At 48.5% G+C, this 14656-nt stretch overlaps 2 protein-coding genes across 2 annotated transcripts in view; one reads left to right on the forward strand and one right to left on the reverse strand.

Annotated features, from left to right (window-relative positions):
- LOC112820650 (cytochrome c oxidase subunit 8A, mitochondrial-like) overlaps positions 1 to 14656 on the reverse strand; it is a 153485-nt gene that overhangs the window by 93470 nt on the left and 45359 nt on the right. The window lies entirely within an intron of this gene.
- Positions 782 to 14417, forward strand: GGCX (gamma-glutamyl carboxylase). Its single transcript, XM_025868249.2, has 15 exons — positions 782 to 910; positions 1300 to 1470; positions 2838 to 2996; positions 3312 to 3477; positions 5190 to 5268; positions 6171 to 6277; positions 7139 to 7302; positions 7624 to 7889; positions 8037 to 8168; positions 8543 to 8694; positions 9134 to 9303; positions 9519 to 9649; positions 9946 to 10093; positions 10255 to 10450; positions 10894 to 14417. Exons 1-15 carry the CDS (start codon positions 868 to 870, stop codon positions 11084 to 11086), a joined length of 2277 nt encoding a protein of 758 aa, XP_025724034.1. The 5' UTR covers positions 782 to 867; the 3' UTR covers positions 11087 to 14417.

The following is a 14656-nucleotide window of genomic DNA, read 5'->3' on the forward strand; positions in this document are numbered from 1 at the left end:
GAAAAATATAACCCACATAAATAAAAGTTCTTTAGGGTTCTCAATAATGTGTAGCAGTGTGAAAGTGTCCTGATACCAAGAAAATATGAGAACTGCTTTTCTAGGATGCCTTCCTATGATCCTGCTGGCCAATCCCAGGGCAGAAAATTAGATCTTGTAGTGCTGTTCAAGACTCACCTCTAGGAATCCTCCCTGATCGAGCACACTCTACGCGCTGCCCCTATTCTACATCCCCCTACAGTTGTGTCGTTCGGGTTTCCCCCGCTGATTTCAAACCTCTGGTTTTTGGCAGGTACTGGAAGAGAGAATAAAGGAACTCGCACCCTCTCCCTACGCCGAGACAGCCCTTCCAGGTGCGTCCTCAACTCTTGAGGTCAACCTCTTGGGGAAAGAGTCTGACATTTGCACCCACATTGCTCACGTCAAGGAGCACCGCAGGGACACTACAACCTGGAGAGACATAATGGGGGCGGGGGGGGTGGCAGGGAAGTTGTCAAGACTCTGAGATTTCTTAGGGCTGAAAGCACCAGGGGCTTTGGGACGCTTCATAGCGAGACTAGTCTGGCGGCTGAAAACAAGCTCCTCTGGAGGTGTCCTCGCTCCTCCTCCGTCACCGGGTAAGGTGGGACCAACCCGAGCTCCCTCTCCCCCCACTCCAAAGCTCCTAGTTCCGCCCTTTGCCGCTAAGCACGGAGCAGGCGCCGCCGGCGAGAGCCCTTCACGACAGTCCTAGCGCTTTCCGGCCGGCCGCGCGCGTGCTGATGTGTCGGGGAGGCGGGGCTTAGGGAAGTGATTCCTCCCGACGCTCCGTACTTGGGCGCCACTACTTGGGCGCCACTGCTTTGGCCGTCTTACCTCCGCGCTGCCATGGCGGTGTCTGCCCGGTCCGCGCGGGTCCCGCCGGACTCACGTAGGCACAGAGTCCTCCCATGCGGCGGAGAGAGAGGGACTCTGTCTCAAAGGGGCGGGGGCGGTAGGACTGTCCTGTGGGACCCCGGGAAAGGGATCTCTGGAAGGGGCTTGTAGAGAGAGATTGCAGTCCGCGGCTTTGGGGGTGATGATGACCTTCGGGGAGCTTTGCGGTTGGGGGCTGCAGTCTGAGAGAGGTTCTGGGACATTGGGAGATCCAGAAGGATCTGGCACTGCGAGGGTGTTTCTAGTAGTCAGAAATCAGGGGGAGAACCCTGGTAGGAAGAAACCCTGGGGCTGTAGGGACTGTGATTTCTGTGATTTGGGAAGGAGCCGATTTTAAAGCATTTCCGTCCCCACACCTGCGCATACACTTTCTGTTGTTTGCAGATAAAGTACAGAAAGACAAGGCTGGACAGTCTTCAGGGCCCAGGCAGGGCAGCGGAATGGGGACACTCTTGGGGTTTGAGTGGACAGATGTTTCCAGCTGGGGAAGGCTGGTGACCCTGCTGAATCGACCAACGGATCCTGCCAGCCTGGCTGTCTTCCGTTTTCTTTTTGGTAAATCGGGTTTCTGGAGGGGCCAGTGTGGTGGTGGGTGGGAGAATAACCATCGTCCCTTGTGCATTTCTTGGTTACTTACTTAGTGGCTTGCCTCCCTTTCCTTCAGAGCTGAAGATAGATATTGATTTCCTGGAAGAGAGATTTGTGGCGTTTAGGATCAAATCCACCTTTGTCTCCTCTGATTAGGGTTTGGAGGCCAGAAATGCTTTGATCTGAGGCCATAGGAAATACAGAGGCAGATGACCAGAGACCCATCTTGCTTGTGGCATGAAGCTGCCCAGTAACTATACTCAGGACCAGACCTCAGAGAAATAGCAGGCGTGACAGGGCAGACATTTTGGCTGTGGCTCCCTAATCCAGAGTTTCCTAACTCATAGGCCACAGCATGTATGCTTGGAATGGGTTACAGATGTGCTAAGGTATTAATTCCCTTAACCCAGTCTCAAGGGTGACAGTTTTGCTCTCCAGGGGATATTTGGCAATGTCTGTAGACATTTTTGTCACAACTTGAGGGAAGGGAAATAGGTGGCTACTGGTATCTACTTAGGAGCCAGGGATACTGCTAAGTGACCTGTGATGCACAGGATAGCCCCTCCCAGCAAATAATTAACCAGCCCAAAATGTGAGTAGTCCTGAGGTTGAGAAACCCTGCCTTAACTGGAACTGGCTTCCTGACCTGAGTAGCCCCTTCTGTTTGCTCTACTGTGGTAAGCCAAATACTATTTTCTGGGTGTGCTAAGAAGTAAAAAAAAGTTGAGATGCACCACCCTAGAACACTTTTTATGGCTTCATAGGACAGACCTTAAATTATCAAAACCCGGACAGCTTTTATAGCATTTTGTACACTTCTCTCATTTAATCCTCTTTGTAACCCTATACAGTTTCTTTTTAAAGATTTTATTTATTTATTTGAGAGAGAGAGAAAGAGAGAGAGAGAGAGCGCAGGCAGAGGGAGGGGCCGAGGGAGAGGAAGAAGCAGGTTCCCTGCTGAGCGGAGAGCCTGATGTGGGGCTCCATCCCAGGATCCTGGGATCATGACCTGAGCCAAAGGCAGATGCTTAACCGCCTAAGCCACCCAGGCGCCCCCTGTAACCCTGTAAATTATATATTATGAGTCCCTTTCTCAAACAAGGAATGAGGAATTGGCTCCAGGAGGTGCAGTGGTTATCTGAGATCACACAGCTGGCATAATGCCTAGCACAGAGCAGGTCCTCAGTAATTAGAGTTGAATGAATGAATAAATGGCAGAACCAGGGTTAGGTAAGAAGTCTGACCCTGGAGCTGGGTGCATCCAAATGTATTCCAGTGTATTTCACTGCTTCCTTTGCTGAGGCCTAACAGCCCCTCCTCGACTGCCTTCCCAGGGCTGATGATGGTGTTGGACATTCCCCAAGAACGGGGGCTCAGCTCCCTGGACCGACGATACCTGGATGGGCTAGATGTGTGCCGCTTCCCTTTGCTGGATGCCCTGCAGCCGCTACCACTTGACTGGATGTATCTTGTCTATACCGTCATGTTTCTGGGTGAGGGAAAGTATGGGAGAGATGGGAATATTGACTGGCCTACCTAAACCAAGCATGCTGGTGAATGACCAAAGTCTTGGGTTCATTATTTCACTTCTGCTGTGATTCCTCATTTCATCCCGCCGACCTGTGTGTCATCTGAGCTGTGACCCCCATAAGTCTTTTTAAAATACTAAAATAACATTTGATTTTCATTTGGTTTTATGATTATAAAATGTCCGATGACTTTTCTTAATCCCACCCACAGCCTGTCCTGGGGGAGCTGGGCCTGTGGTGACCCTTTGACCTCTTAATCCTCTCCCCCACAAATCCCAGGGGCCCTAGGCATGATGCTGGGCCTGTGCTACCGGATGAGCTGTGTTTTATTCCTGCTGCCGTACTGGTATGTGTTTCTCCTGGACAAGACGTCATGGAACAACCACTCCTATCTGTATGGTTTATTGGCCTTTCAGCTAACATTCATGGATGCAAACCACTACTGGTATGATTCTAGGGGAAAGGGGAAGGGGTTGGCTGGGTCAGGATGGTTACCAGTGGTAGGGGCCCGGTGAGGTTCTAGAATTTGCCCCAGCAAGCATATTTACTTTTTTTTTTAAGATTTTTTTTTTTTTAAGATTTTATTTATTTATTTGACAGAGACAGAGACAGCGAGAGCAGGAACACAAGCAGGGGGAGTGGGAGAGGGAGAAGCAGGCTTCCCACGGAGCAGGGAACCTGATGCAGGGCTCGATCCCAGGACCCTGGGATCATGACCTGAGCCAAAGGCAGCCGCTTAACGACTGAGCCACCCAGGCGCCCCCCAGCAAGCATATTTCCAACTGCACTTTGCAAAGTGTGGTTACAGGGTCACACTTTGGTCTGGATGAATTTGGGAGGGGGAAGGGTCAGTGAGGTTGGGGCACTTGGGATGACAAAAAGCAGAATGGCTCCATCCCCACCCCTTCACTCTTTCCATATCTTCCCAGGTGCCTTGATCTATCCACTTCCTGTAATCCACTTAGAAGAAGAGAAGACTAAAGCCAGACATAGATGTTTTCAGATACTTCAAGGGTGGTCATGTGGAAGAGGGAGCAGACTTTCTCTGTGTGAGCCCAGAGGGGCAGAGTTAGAGCCAAGAGTAGAAGTTGCTGTGAGGCAGAGTCATGTCAGAAGGAGAGGGCCCACCAGGGCTGCTCAGCAGTGCTGTCCTGGGAGGGAGTAACCCTCCCCCACCTCTGGCTTAGGTGACCATCTCTCAGGGGAGGTGGTGAAGGGATTTGGAGACAGGGTGGCAGGGCAGATAAACTCTAGGGATTCTTCCCATTAAGTGAAAAGGAAATAGGAGATGCCAGTAAGATGGGTATAGGGGAAAAAAATCTCAAACATTGAATTTGTTAGTGATTTATCAGTCATTAAATATACCTACAGATACCCTTTGTAAACCTTTAAACTCATTCAGATGCTCAGCTCTGATCATATAAAATCAAGAGACAGTTTTGATAGAATACTCCTGAAAAGTTTCATTTTTATAATTTTTACACAGTTTGAAAAAATACTTAGCCCTCAGGATTTTCCACATGGCCAGGCACTAAACACTTTAAATTTTTCCTCATTACAATGCCATGAGGCTCTTAACCACAAGGGTAAGCTGCCCCCTTCCCAACCTCTCAGCTCATTCATTGTCTTCTTGAAACCTGCTTTGCTTCCACCTCCCCAGAATATATTTAGTCTTAGTATCTTGGGTTTATAGGTTCTCTCCCAAGGTAAGCTCCAGCACTAGATCCTGGCATCTAGGTCTCTGAGATGTCAGTTTGTTTTGGATATTGAATTTTTTTTTTTTCTTAAAAGTACTATATAGTTACATACACCTACACCTTGAGCTTTTCAAACATTCCCTCAAATGCATTCTTTTTTCAAATTCAGTCATATTCTGAAGCATTGTAATCCTTTTCCTGATTTGTTCCATTAAGACCAACTAATTTACTAACTAATGGTAAACACTGAACTGTGTGTTCTAACCCACTAGTAACATTTCTGTTATGACTGAAAATAAGCACTGTTAAATTTGCTCATATAATTCTGAAGAGCCTCAGAAGATCCCAGAGGACCAGAGAGGATATGGGGATGTCCTGGGATAGATAGATTATTACACTGAGAAAGGTGGAAATGTGCTGGACTGAGCAGCTCCCCTTAATCCTCACTTCCTCGGTGTAGGTCTGCTGACGGCCTGCTGAATGCCTGTAAGCGGAATGCCCACGTGCCCCTCTGGAACTATGCTGTGCTGCGTGGCCAGGTACAGGATTTTTGGAAAGAGGAGGGTGTTCTTCTACAGCCATTGTCAGCACGACCATCCTGCTGCCAGGTGGCTCTGTACTCTGCCTCCCTGGATCTTCCCTTTCTTCCCTTTTGCTGGAAAGCGAGGCTGATTCCTTCGTTGCCAATCCCCTAGTCTCTGGGTTCTCTCACCTCGTCATGGAAAGGATAGAGCTTTGGCCCTGCTAGATGAGCATCCTTTTTTTTTTTTTTTAAAGATTTTATTTATTGGGCACCTGGGTGGCTCAGTCGTTAAGCGTCTGCCTTCAGCTCAGGTCATGATCCCAGGGTCCTGGGATCGAGTCCCACATCGGGCTCCCTGCTCCGCGGGAAGCCTGCTTCTCCCTCTCCCACTCCCCCTGCTTGTGTTCGTGCTCTCGCTGTGTCTCTCTGTCAAATAAATAAAAATCTTTAAAATAAATAAATAAATAAAGATTTTATTTATTTACTTGACAGAGAGATAGCAAAGAGTAGGAGCACAAGCAGGGGGAGTGGGAGAGGGAGAAGCAGGCTCTCCGCTGAGCAGGGAGCCCGATGCGGGGCTGGATCCCAGGACCCAGGGACCATGAACTGAGCGGAAGGCAGACGCTTAACGACCGAGCCACCCAGGCGCCCCTAGAAGAGCATCCTTACGAGAGAGCTGTGCTTCATGACTTCCCTTGGGACCGAATACTATGCCTGGCATCGTATTGGCAGGCCATTGTATGGCCATTGGCAGAATGGCCACAAATACTTGTTGGACGAGTGGAGATCTCAGATGAGTGAATTGAATGTATCAAAATCTTTAGGCCCTGAACTCAGGTCAGGACTTAGGTCATTTGTGACAGTCAGTAGCAAACCAGGTTCTTTTGTGTTTGAACACTCTGCGTTCTGCACTTGCAGATCTTCATCGTGTACTTCATTGCGGGCGTGAAGAAGCTGGACGCGGACTGGGTTGAGGGCTATTCCATGGAATATCTGTCCCGGCACTGGCTCTTCGCTCCCTTCAAGTGAGTGGCAGGCAGGGCAGAGTTCTCTTGCCACGGCACCGGTACACAGTGGGGAACTCGCCTCCCTCAGGTCTGCGGGGACGGCTGCCGGTCCTGCTTTGCCTCAGTTTGCCACATGCTTTCCTCTGTCCGCTCATCTTTCTCTTTAGCCGACGGCGGAGTCAGTCTTACCAGAATATCTAGGAGACGTGTGGTAGGGGCAAGAATGAAGGGAAAAAAACTAAAGAACAAAGGGGAAGAATCAGAATAAGGTGACTTGGTGAATGAGTCCGAGCTCCCAGCCACTGCTGTGGGTGGGCCCCGTGTCATTGGGTGGCCACCCCAGCCTCTCGCCAGGACTTCTGGGCCAGCAGACTTAGAAGATGGACAGTTGGCGTCCCTGCCCTGCCAAAGCTTTGTTGCCACCTCTTTAGAAAATCTTGATTTCTCCCTTCCTCCCGTGTGTTTTTTCCTCGTGTTTTACTTTGTTCTTTATTTCCCAGTTCCAAACGTTTGATTTTATTATGTTAGGCATTCACCTTTTAAAGTTTCTTATTTATAATCTCTGTGAAGAATCTACCACTCCCGCCCCTCCCCACCACCACCAAGTACACTCACTTCTCCATCAGATTTGCCCTAGGAAATCTGCCCTTGGTTAGCACATAGGATATATTGAAAAGAAATTGAACACCTGAATTGTGTGGAAAGGAAGGTGGGTTGGAAACTCTACCATAGGGTGTCTTCATGTAGCGTTCTACGCACCCGCTAGGGTACTTCCTTTGGCAAGGATAGGGTGAGCAGCGGCAGGTTGGCTGCAGAAGTGCTGTAAATGCTGGGCTCTGCAGTGGGCCGCTGCCTGACCTTTGTCTCTGGTGTCTGCAGACTGGTACTGTCTGAGGAGATGACCAGTCTGCTGGTGGTGCACTGGTGCGGACTGCTGCTCGACCTCTCAGCGGGTTTCCTGCTCTTTTTTGATGCCTCGAGGTCCATCGGCCTCCTCTTCGTGTCCTACTTCCACTGCATGAATTCCCAGCTCTTCAGCATTGGTCAGTACCCGTGGTTTGGTAGGAGGTGGGAAGCCGCAGGGGTGCGGGGAGCGGGAGATGGCGATGGCACCCGGAGCTGCATTGAGCCAGGTGCAGTCACTGAAATGGCAGTAAACGGGAGGAGAGGGCCGGGGCGTCTGGGCTCAGCTAGTGTGTTGCGGAGTAAGGAGTGTTGGGGAAGTAAGACGCCTCTAGTTACGAGCTGCTTTCGTCACAAGTGGAGTACCTGGGAGAGGTTCCGAAAGGAGAGGGCTTGAGGGATTACCCAGGTGCCCCCCCAACCAAACTCCTGAAATGCTTATTTCCTCCCTCCTTTTCTAGGAATGTTCCCCTACGTCATGCTGGCCAGCAGCCCTCTCTTCTGCTCCCCTGAGTGGCCCCGGAAGCTAATATCTCGCTTCCCCGAAAAGCTGCAGGAACTACTGCCCCTCAAGGCTGCCCCTCAACCCAGTGAGTCCTGCATGTACAAGAGGAGCCGGGCCAAAGGTGGCCAAAAGCCAGGGCTGCGCCATCAGCTGGGTGCTGCCTTCACCCTGCTCTACCTCCTGGAGCAGCTGTTCCTGCCCTATTCCCATTTCCTCACCCAGGTATGTGTGGCCTGGGGGTTAGCTTGGGAGGTGGCAGAGGGCACAGCATTAGGGAAAGTGTGGGGCTGGTTTTGCAGCCCTGTGTTGGTGGGGCATGGGGATAATATGAGAACAGTTGGGCTGATTGCCTCTGCCCTGCCTTCTCAGGGCTATAACAACTGGACAAATGGGCTGTATGGCTATTCCTGGGACATGATGGTGCACTCACGCTCCCACCAGCACGTGAAGATCACCTACCGGGACGGCCGCACTGGCGAGCTGGGCTACCTTAACCCTGGGGTGAGATACCTGATGTTGATAACTTACACTTCTTCAGAGCTTCCTGGAGTATTGGGGTCTGGTTTGATCTTAAACATAGTTATAAAACACATTTGGGTCCACTCTGCCCTTTCTCAGGAGCCAGGTTGACCCTTCTTGTGTTGAAGTTGAAATAGGACAGTGCCATTCACTTCCTTTGAATTGAAATTAGGTTTAGGAAATAAGTATTAAAAAGCCCAGCAATGAAAAATTCTTCCCCAAAGACAAGTTCAGGTTTTTTCTTTTCCTGGTCAAAACAGGCACCAGGCAGGGATCTCGTAGTGCCATTGGCGGTGCATGATCTTTCTGGGAGGTTGATAACGATGAGGTGGGACTAACATGGGGGTTTGGGGCAGGTATTCACACAGAGCCGGCGATGGAAGGATCACGCAGACATGCTGAAGCAATATGCCACTTGCCTGAGCCACCTGCTTCCCAAGTACAATGTCACTGAGCCCCAGATCTACTTTGATATTTGGGTCTCCATCAATGACCGCTTCCAGCAGAGGTGGGCAAGGGGAACAGAGAAGGGGAAAAATGAAGTCCCACTCCTTTTGCCAAGATGAGTAGCCCATGCTCCCCAGTGTTGTCTTGCTTGAAAGGCTGTCCTCTGGTGCATGTCCCTGTTCACCTGGTTGTGGGCATAGCTGATTGCTTCCAGCAGGGGGCACCATCAACCAGAAGAAAAAGTAACTTTTTTTTTTCCTTTAAGAAGCTGTTAACGCAATTCTCAGGTGGCCGCTAACCCCCATTCTTCCCCTGTGCTCCAGAATCTCTTTCCTCTTCTCTCTCTGCCCTAGAATGGCAATAACATGCTGACATAAGCCTTTTCTTCTATCTGGAAACCCTGTTCCCTCTATCTAGGAACAGTGATGAAAGAAACAGAACCAGAAATTCCAATGGGTAGGTGGCTGTGGTCTCCTTAGAACATGGTTTTCTTTCCTAAGGATTTTTGACCCTCGTGTGGACATCGTGCAAGCCACCTGGTCCCCCTTCCAGCGTACACCTTGGCTGCAGCCACTGTTGATGGACCTGTCTCCCTGGAGGACGAAGTTACAGGAAATCAAGAGCAGCCTGGACAACCACACTGAGGTGGTCTTCATTGCAGATTTCCCTGGTACGGAGGAAAGCAAAGAAAGCTTTGCTGTCTTTCCTTGTGGCTTCCTTGGCCAGGGACACTGCATGTGATAGAGGGGGGAGGGGCATTCCTGGTGGGAGGAATGTTCTTGAAACCTGAGGGGTGGTAGTGGTAAAGGTGTGATGTCTCTGTTCTGGCTGGGAGTGATTTCATCTTCCATAGGATGGGATGGGGAACTCTGTTGCCCCTGGCAGGGCTGCACCTGGAGAATTTTGTGAGTGAAGACCTGGGCAATACTAGCATTCAGCTGCTACAGGGGGAGGTGATTGTCGAGCTGATGGCAGAACAGAAGAATCAGACTCTTCAGGAAGGAGAAAAAATGCAGGTATTTTGCTGGAATTAACAGTGGCAGAGAAGTTTAGATGAGTGGAGTTAAGTTATTACAGACTTAAAAAGTGGCAGCTCAAAAAGCAAGCCCGCCCCGCCCCCCCCGGGGCTGTGAATAGCCTCATCCAGGATTCTAGAAGTCAGTTCCTTTGGACTCCAAAGCACAATGAGAAGAAAGTGCCTCGGGGAGGTGGGGGAGGGTGGATTGGGGTACAGTAAGTAGTGTAGGAGGCGCACAGGCTGCCTAGGGAAAGGTTAGGGAGTGAAATACATCCATTTCCTCCCCCTTGTCAGTTGCCTGCTGGTGAGTACCATAAGGTGTATACGATATCATCCAGTCCTTCCTGCTACATGTACATCTACGTCAATACTACAGAGCTTGCATTGGAGCAAGACCTGGCATATCTACAAGAATTAAAGGAGAAGGTGGAGAATGGAACTGGTGAGTATATGAAGAGTTGGGCTGAGAAGGCACCTGGTTATGAGAAATCAGGGCTGTGAATGAGGATCTAGCCATTAAAAGAATGAACTGGAAGGTTCTGGCTGGTGAGAGTTCTAAAAGAATAATCTCAGTGATTCCTCTTTTTGCCATCTTCTGGGCAGAAACGGGGCCTCTACCTCCAGAGCTGCAACCTCTGCTGGAAGGAGAAGTACAAGGGGGCCCTGAGCCAACACCGCTGGTTCAGACCTTTCTTAGACGCCAGCGAAGGCTCCAAGAGCTTGAACGCCGGAGAAATACCCCTTTCCACGAGCGGCTCTTCCGCTTCTTGCTGCGGAAGCTCTATATTTTTCGCCGCAGGTAAGTTTTCCACAACAGTACTAGTCATTTGCCATCAGATGCTTGTGAGTTGGGTAACTTTTCTCTGGTGAAGTAATGATGGGGGGGGGATGGTATTCTCCCAGGAAAGGACAGTCTAGTGCTACGTATCTTTTTCCCTCTCCATTCTCCTTTCCCTGACTTAATGGAAGAGTAAATGACCTGTGTCTGATGGCCTGCTGTCTTGTTCCACCTCAGCTTATCACCAGCCTCTTGTGGGTTATTCCTACCCCACTCTGGAATCCTCTACCAGACCATATAAAGAGTGGGGTGCCCTTCCAGCTGGGATGGGTGGGTCACTAGGGGGATATTTTCACTTAGGCCTGAATGAGAGAAGGTAGGACCAGGTAGCCCTTAGGGCTTTGGCAGGAATTCCTATGTAGAAACAGGAGTTTAGACTGGGTGACCTTTTCCCTCTTTTTCAGTTTCCTGATGACTTGTATCTCACTTCGAAATCTGGTATTAGGCCGCCCTTCCCTGGAGCAGCTGGCCCAAGAGGTGACTTACGCAAACTTGCGACCCTTTGAGCCAGCTGGAGAGTCGAGTCATTCAAACACAGATTCTTCAAATTCTAATCCTCCTGAACCAAATTCTGACCCTGTCCACTCAGAGTTCTGATGGGGGCAGATGTTGGGTACAGATGTGGGAGCAACCAGTCATAGGACCATTAACCTATGCAGTGGAGATGTGAAGAAATTGATATTTTATCCTTTTTTTTTTCTGTGTCTATAGTTCTTTTAAATTCAGAGAGGATACTTTAGAGAAGCCAAGCAAGGATAAGCTTTATCAAATCAAGGTTGAGGAGCTAGGAGGGGTTTAAAAGCAATATGAAAATGCCCTTCTAGGATAAAGGGGTAAGAGGTTTACAGTGACTGGCTCCTTGGGGAAAGAGGTTTAATGTACCATGATGACAGTAACACCTCACTGTTCTCGAGTACTTGCCATATGCTAGGTACTGTGAGAACCATTGTGCCCGTGTTACTGCATTTAGTCCTTACTGACCATCAGCCCAATCTTACAGTTGGAGACAGTGAGGCTGAGACAACATAATTTGCTCAAAGGCAATACCTAGTAAGAGATGTATCGATGGTTTGAATCTCGTCTGTTTGACTTAAGGTCCCGTACCCTGCCTTTTGTCATTTGCAGAATCACTGACATTAATTATGAAATAATGTAGCTTCAAATTTTTCTTCTTAGTTACAGGTAAGATTAGGATGGTGATCAAGTTCTAAATTCGCAGAGTAATTTTCTCTTCCCTACAGTTGTAGTTTCTTCATGGTTCCTATTATGTATACAGCCAGTAAGGTTTTCACTAGCAGCTCTGAGAATAGTTACAATAGGACAAGGTTAAACTAATAAGGAGATTTAGATGATTGGTAGTAGTTCTCTCAAGTGCAGTGTATTTAGCATTACTCTAGCCTTTGATGAGCAGAAAGTGATGTAGGGATTAACCAAACTTTGTGATGGATTAGGGTATGTTTGCAGTTATTTTGTAGGTTTGGATATACAGGGTGATTGAGGAAGCACCTCAATTCCTTGAAAACTCAAAAGCCTAGCATTGGGCTAGGAAGTAAGAATGCATAGAGAAAAAAGAAAAAAAAAAGGCTCCTGCTCTGGGTGCTTGTTCATGGTCTCACAGCAAAGACTAGCAGTAAATTGGCAGTCCCAGTAACTTTTGATGAAGGATGGCATCTCTGTTTTCAGGCTTCGCTTCCCATGCCCCCCCCCACCCCCAGTCAGTGGTTCTTTCCTAGGCAGCTGCCTTTTCACTGTACACACTTGGTATGATTATGTCCACCTCGTGGTTTCCAGTGCCGCTGCTGCTTAGCTTTCTTTCCTGTGCCCTGGACCTATAGATCTAACTAGCTCCACCTGGACATCCCGCAAAGCTTTCAAACTCTGTGCTAAGCAGAACTTAATTCATCCCCAACTCATACCTGCTTCTCTATTAGTGAGTGGCAACTGCATTTTTTCTGGCCAAGCCATTAAGAGTATCTTGTCTTGAGTCTTCCTTTTTTTTCCTCACATTTCCCGAATTCCAAGTTGTATCAATTCTACCTCTTCAATTTATTCATCTCTACTACCTCTGTTCTTTCACCCTTTATCTTGGAATCTAGGCAGAGATAGACCAGAGCAGGTGCAGTTGGGCCTGAATCAGGGCATCCCCCTGAAGCCTGACTCCTGTAAGGCATTGTGTGAGTTAGCTAGCTGTAGGTGCCCCGGGGTATCTTGATCACTTGTCAAGACCAGTGTGGGGAAACACGGTTCTCAATAGTTTTGCACATCTCAATGACACAATATACCTTGGCACAATGTCCTTTGCTAGGAAGTTCAGCTATCTTCTGCTCCCCTGCACTACCCCCGCACCCCCCGACCCAGCTCATTACTTGACTGGTAAGAAAAGTAGTTCTTCATTTGGGGAAGGGACTCTTACAATAGTTTTAATATAGGCAAGGATGTGGGACGCCTGGGTGGCTCAGTCGTTAAGCGTCTGCCTTCGGCTCAGGTCATGGTCCCAGGGTCCTGGGATCGAGCCCCACATCGGGCTCACTGCTCAGTGGGAGGCCTGCTGCTTCTCCCACTCCCCCTGCTTGTGTTCCCTTTTTTGCTGTGTCTCTGTCAAATAAATCTTTAAAATATATATATATAGGCAAGGATGCTATCCCAAAACTGTTAGCATACCACCTCTTTTTCCCAGTGAAAATGTTGGGGTGTGGAGTGGAAAGGTGGTTGTCTTAATACTGTTTATGAGGAATGCTGTTCAATGGAATAAATGAGTTCAGATTTCAGGAGGAATCAGGCCCTGCGTAGCTGTTAGAGGAATGGGCTATCAACATCCTTTTAGCCAGGCTTTAATATTCCAATTCATTCTACTTCCAGTATTTGGATCTTTAGTCGCTAGCCAGGTCATCCCTTCAAAACTTTTCTGTAACATGGCATGCTTTGATATTCAACCATTTGCAGTCACCATCACCCCATTTGACACCTTTGCTTCTCTTCTCGCTGGGCTGGTTACGATTTCTTCACCTTATTTTTAGAATCTTTTCTCCCCCATGTTAGGCAGAAGACAGGGCCTTTTTACAAAAGATCCTTCTCCAAGCTCCTTGAGGTCCAGTTATCTTCCTAGTAAATACTGAAACCCAACAATTTCTCTGGTGCTGTCCCACCAGCCTACAGGCACCCAACTCTTCCCCATTCCCCTTATTTGACCAGCATGGTGGTTTTTACAGCAATGCACTATTCTCTAGATAATGTTTTGAAACTTTTAAAGACCTTCAGATTTAACTTTGCCTCCCCTCCCAACAGTTACAAATTTTTAAGCCTCCAAATAGGTGTAATTAAGCATTCCTTGGGTCTCACACCACTTGATTTTCATACATGCTTGTGTAAACATGTGCCAAATGGCTATCTGTACTTTAGCTCCTAGGCTTAAAAAGGGATGGTTCTTGAGTTCTTGTCTAGACCTCTACAAACTCAAAGGTTTTAGAAAGTTACAGCATCTTCACTGTAATTTTGTGAGCTATCTTATAAAATGGATTAGAACCTGGCCCCCTCACCACTGTTGAAAAATTTTGCCAATTCTATCATGTACTGAACATGTATGTAACTTGCAGCCTTAACACCTGTTTATAATAAAGGTATTAATACTTAAGACATATCTAAGTAAAAACTTTTTCACACTGGAAAGCTAGATAATGGGTTTACGTTTCAAGACTGAACATTACCATTCCATGTTTTGTTCTTAATCTTGGACAATTCTGTAAAACATTAACTGGGGGCACCTGCGTGGCTCAGTAGTTAAGCGTCTGCCTTCGGCTCAGGTCATGGTCCCAGGGTCCTGGGGTCGAGTCCCACATCAGGCTCCCTGCTCCGCAGAGAGCCTGCTTCTCCCTCTCCCGCTCCCCCTGCTTGTGTTCCCTTTCTCACCGTATCTGTCAAAATCTTAAAACATTAACTGGCAGTTGAGTGGCTGCTGCAGTAAGGACACATGGATCTTGGCCATTGCATCAGCCAAAAAGGCAGTGCTGGACAAACGTCAAATCTTGGGATATTTTTCTTAGTGCTAGGGATAGGATTTACAAACCTATTAAAATGCTTGCAGGGCGCCTGGGTGGCTCAGATGGTTTAAGCGTCTGCCTTCAGCTCAGGTCATGATCCCAGGGTCCTGGGATGGAGTCCCGTATCGGG

The sequence above is a fragment of the Callorhinus ursinus genome, unplaced genomic scaffold (genome assembly GCF_003265705.2).
Source record: "Callorhinus ursinus isolate GAN/ISIS: 27379988/994484 unplaced genomic scaffold, GSC_fseal_2.0 scaffold10, whole genome shotgun sequence".
NCBI classification, from domain to species: Eukaryota; Metazoa; Chordata; class Mammalia; order Carnivora; family Otariidae; genus Callorhinus; species Callorhinus ursinus.

Coding starts and splice junctions, on each gene's coding strand:
- GGCX (XM_025868249.2), top strand. CDS start 868: ATGGCGGTGTCTGCCCGGTCCGCGCGGGTCCCGCCGGACTCAC. Junction 10,094..10,254: donor GAAGGTGGAGAATGGAACTG/GTGAGTATATGA, acceptor TCTTCTGGGCAG/AAACGGGGCCTCTACCTCCA. Junction 10,451..10,893: donor CTCTATATTTTTCGCCGCAG/GTAAGTTTTCCA, acceptor CCTCTTTTTCAG/TTTCCTGATGACTTGTATCT.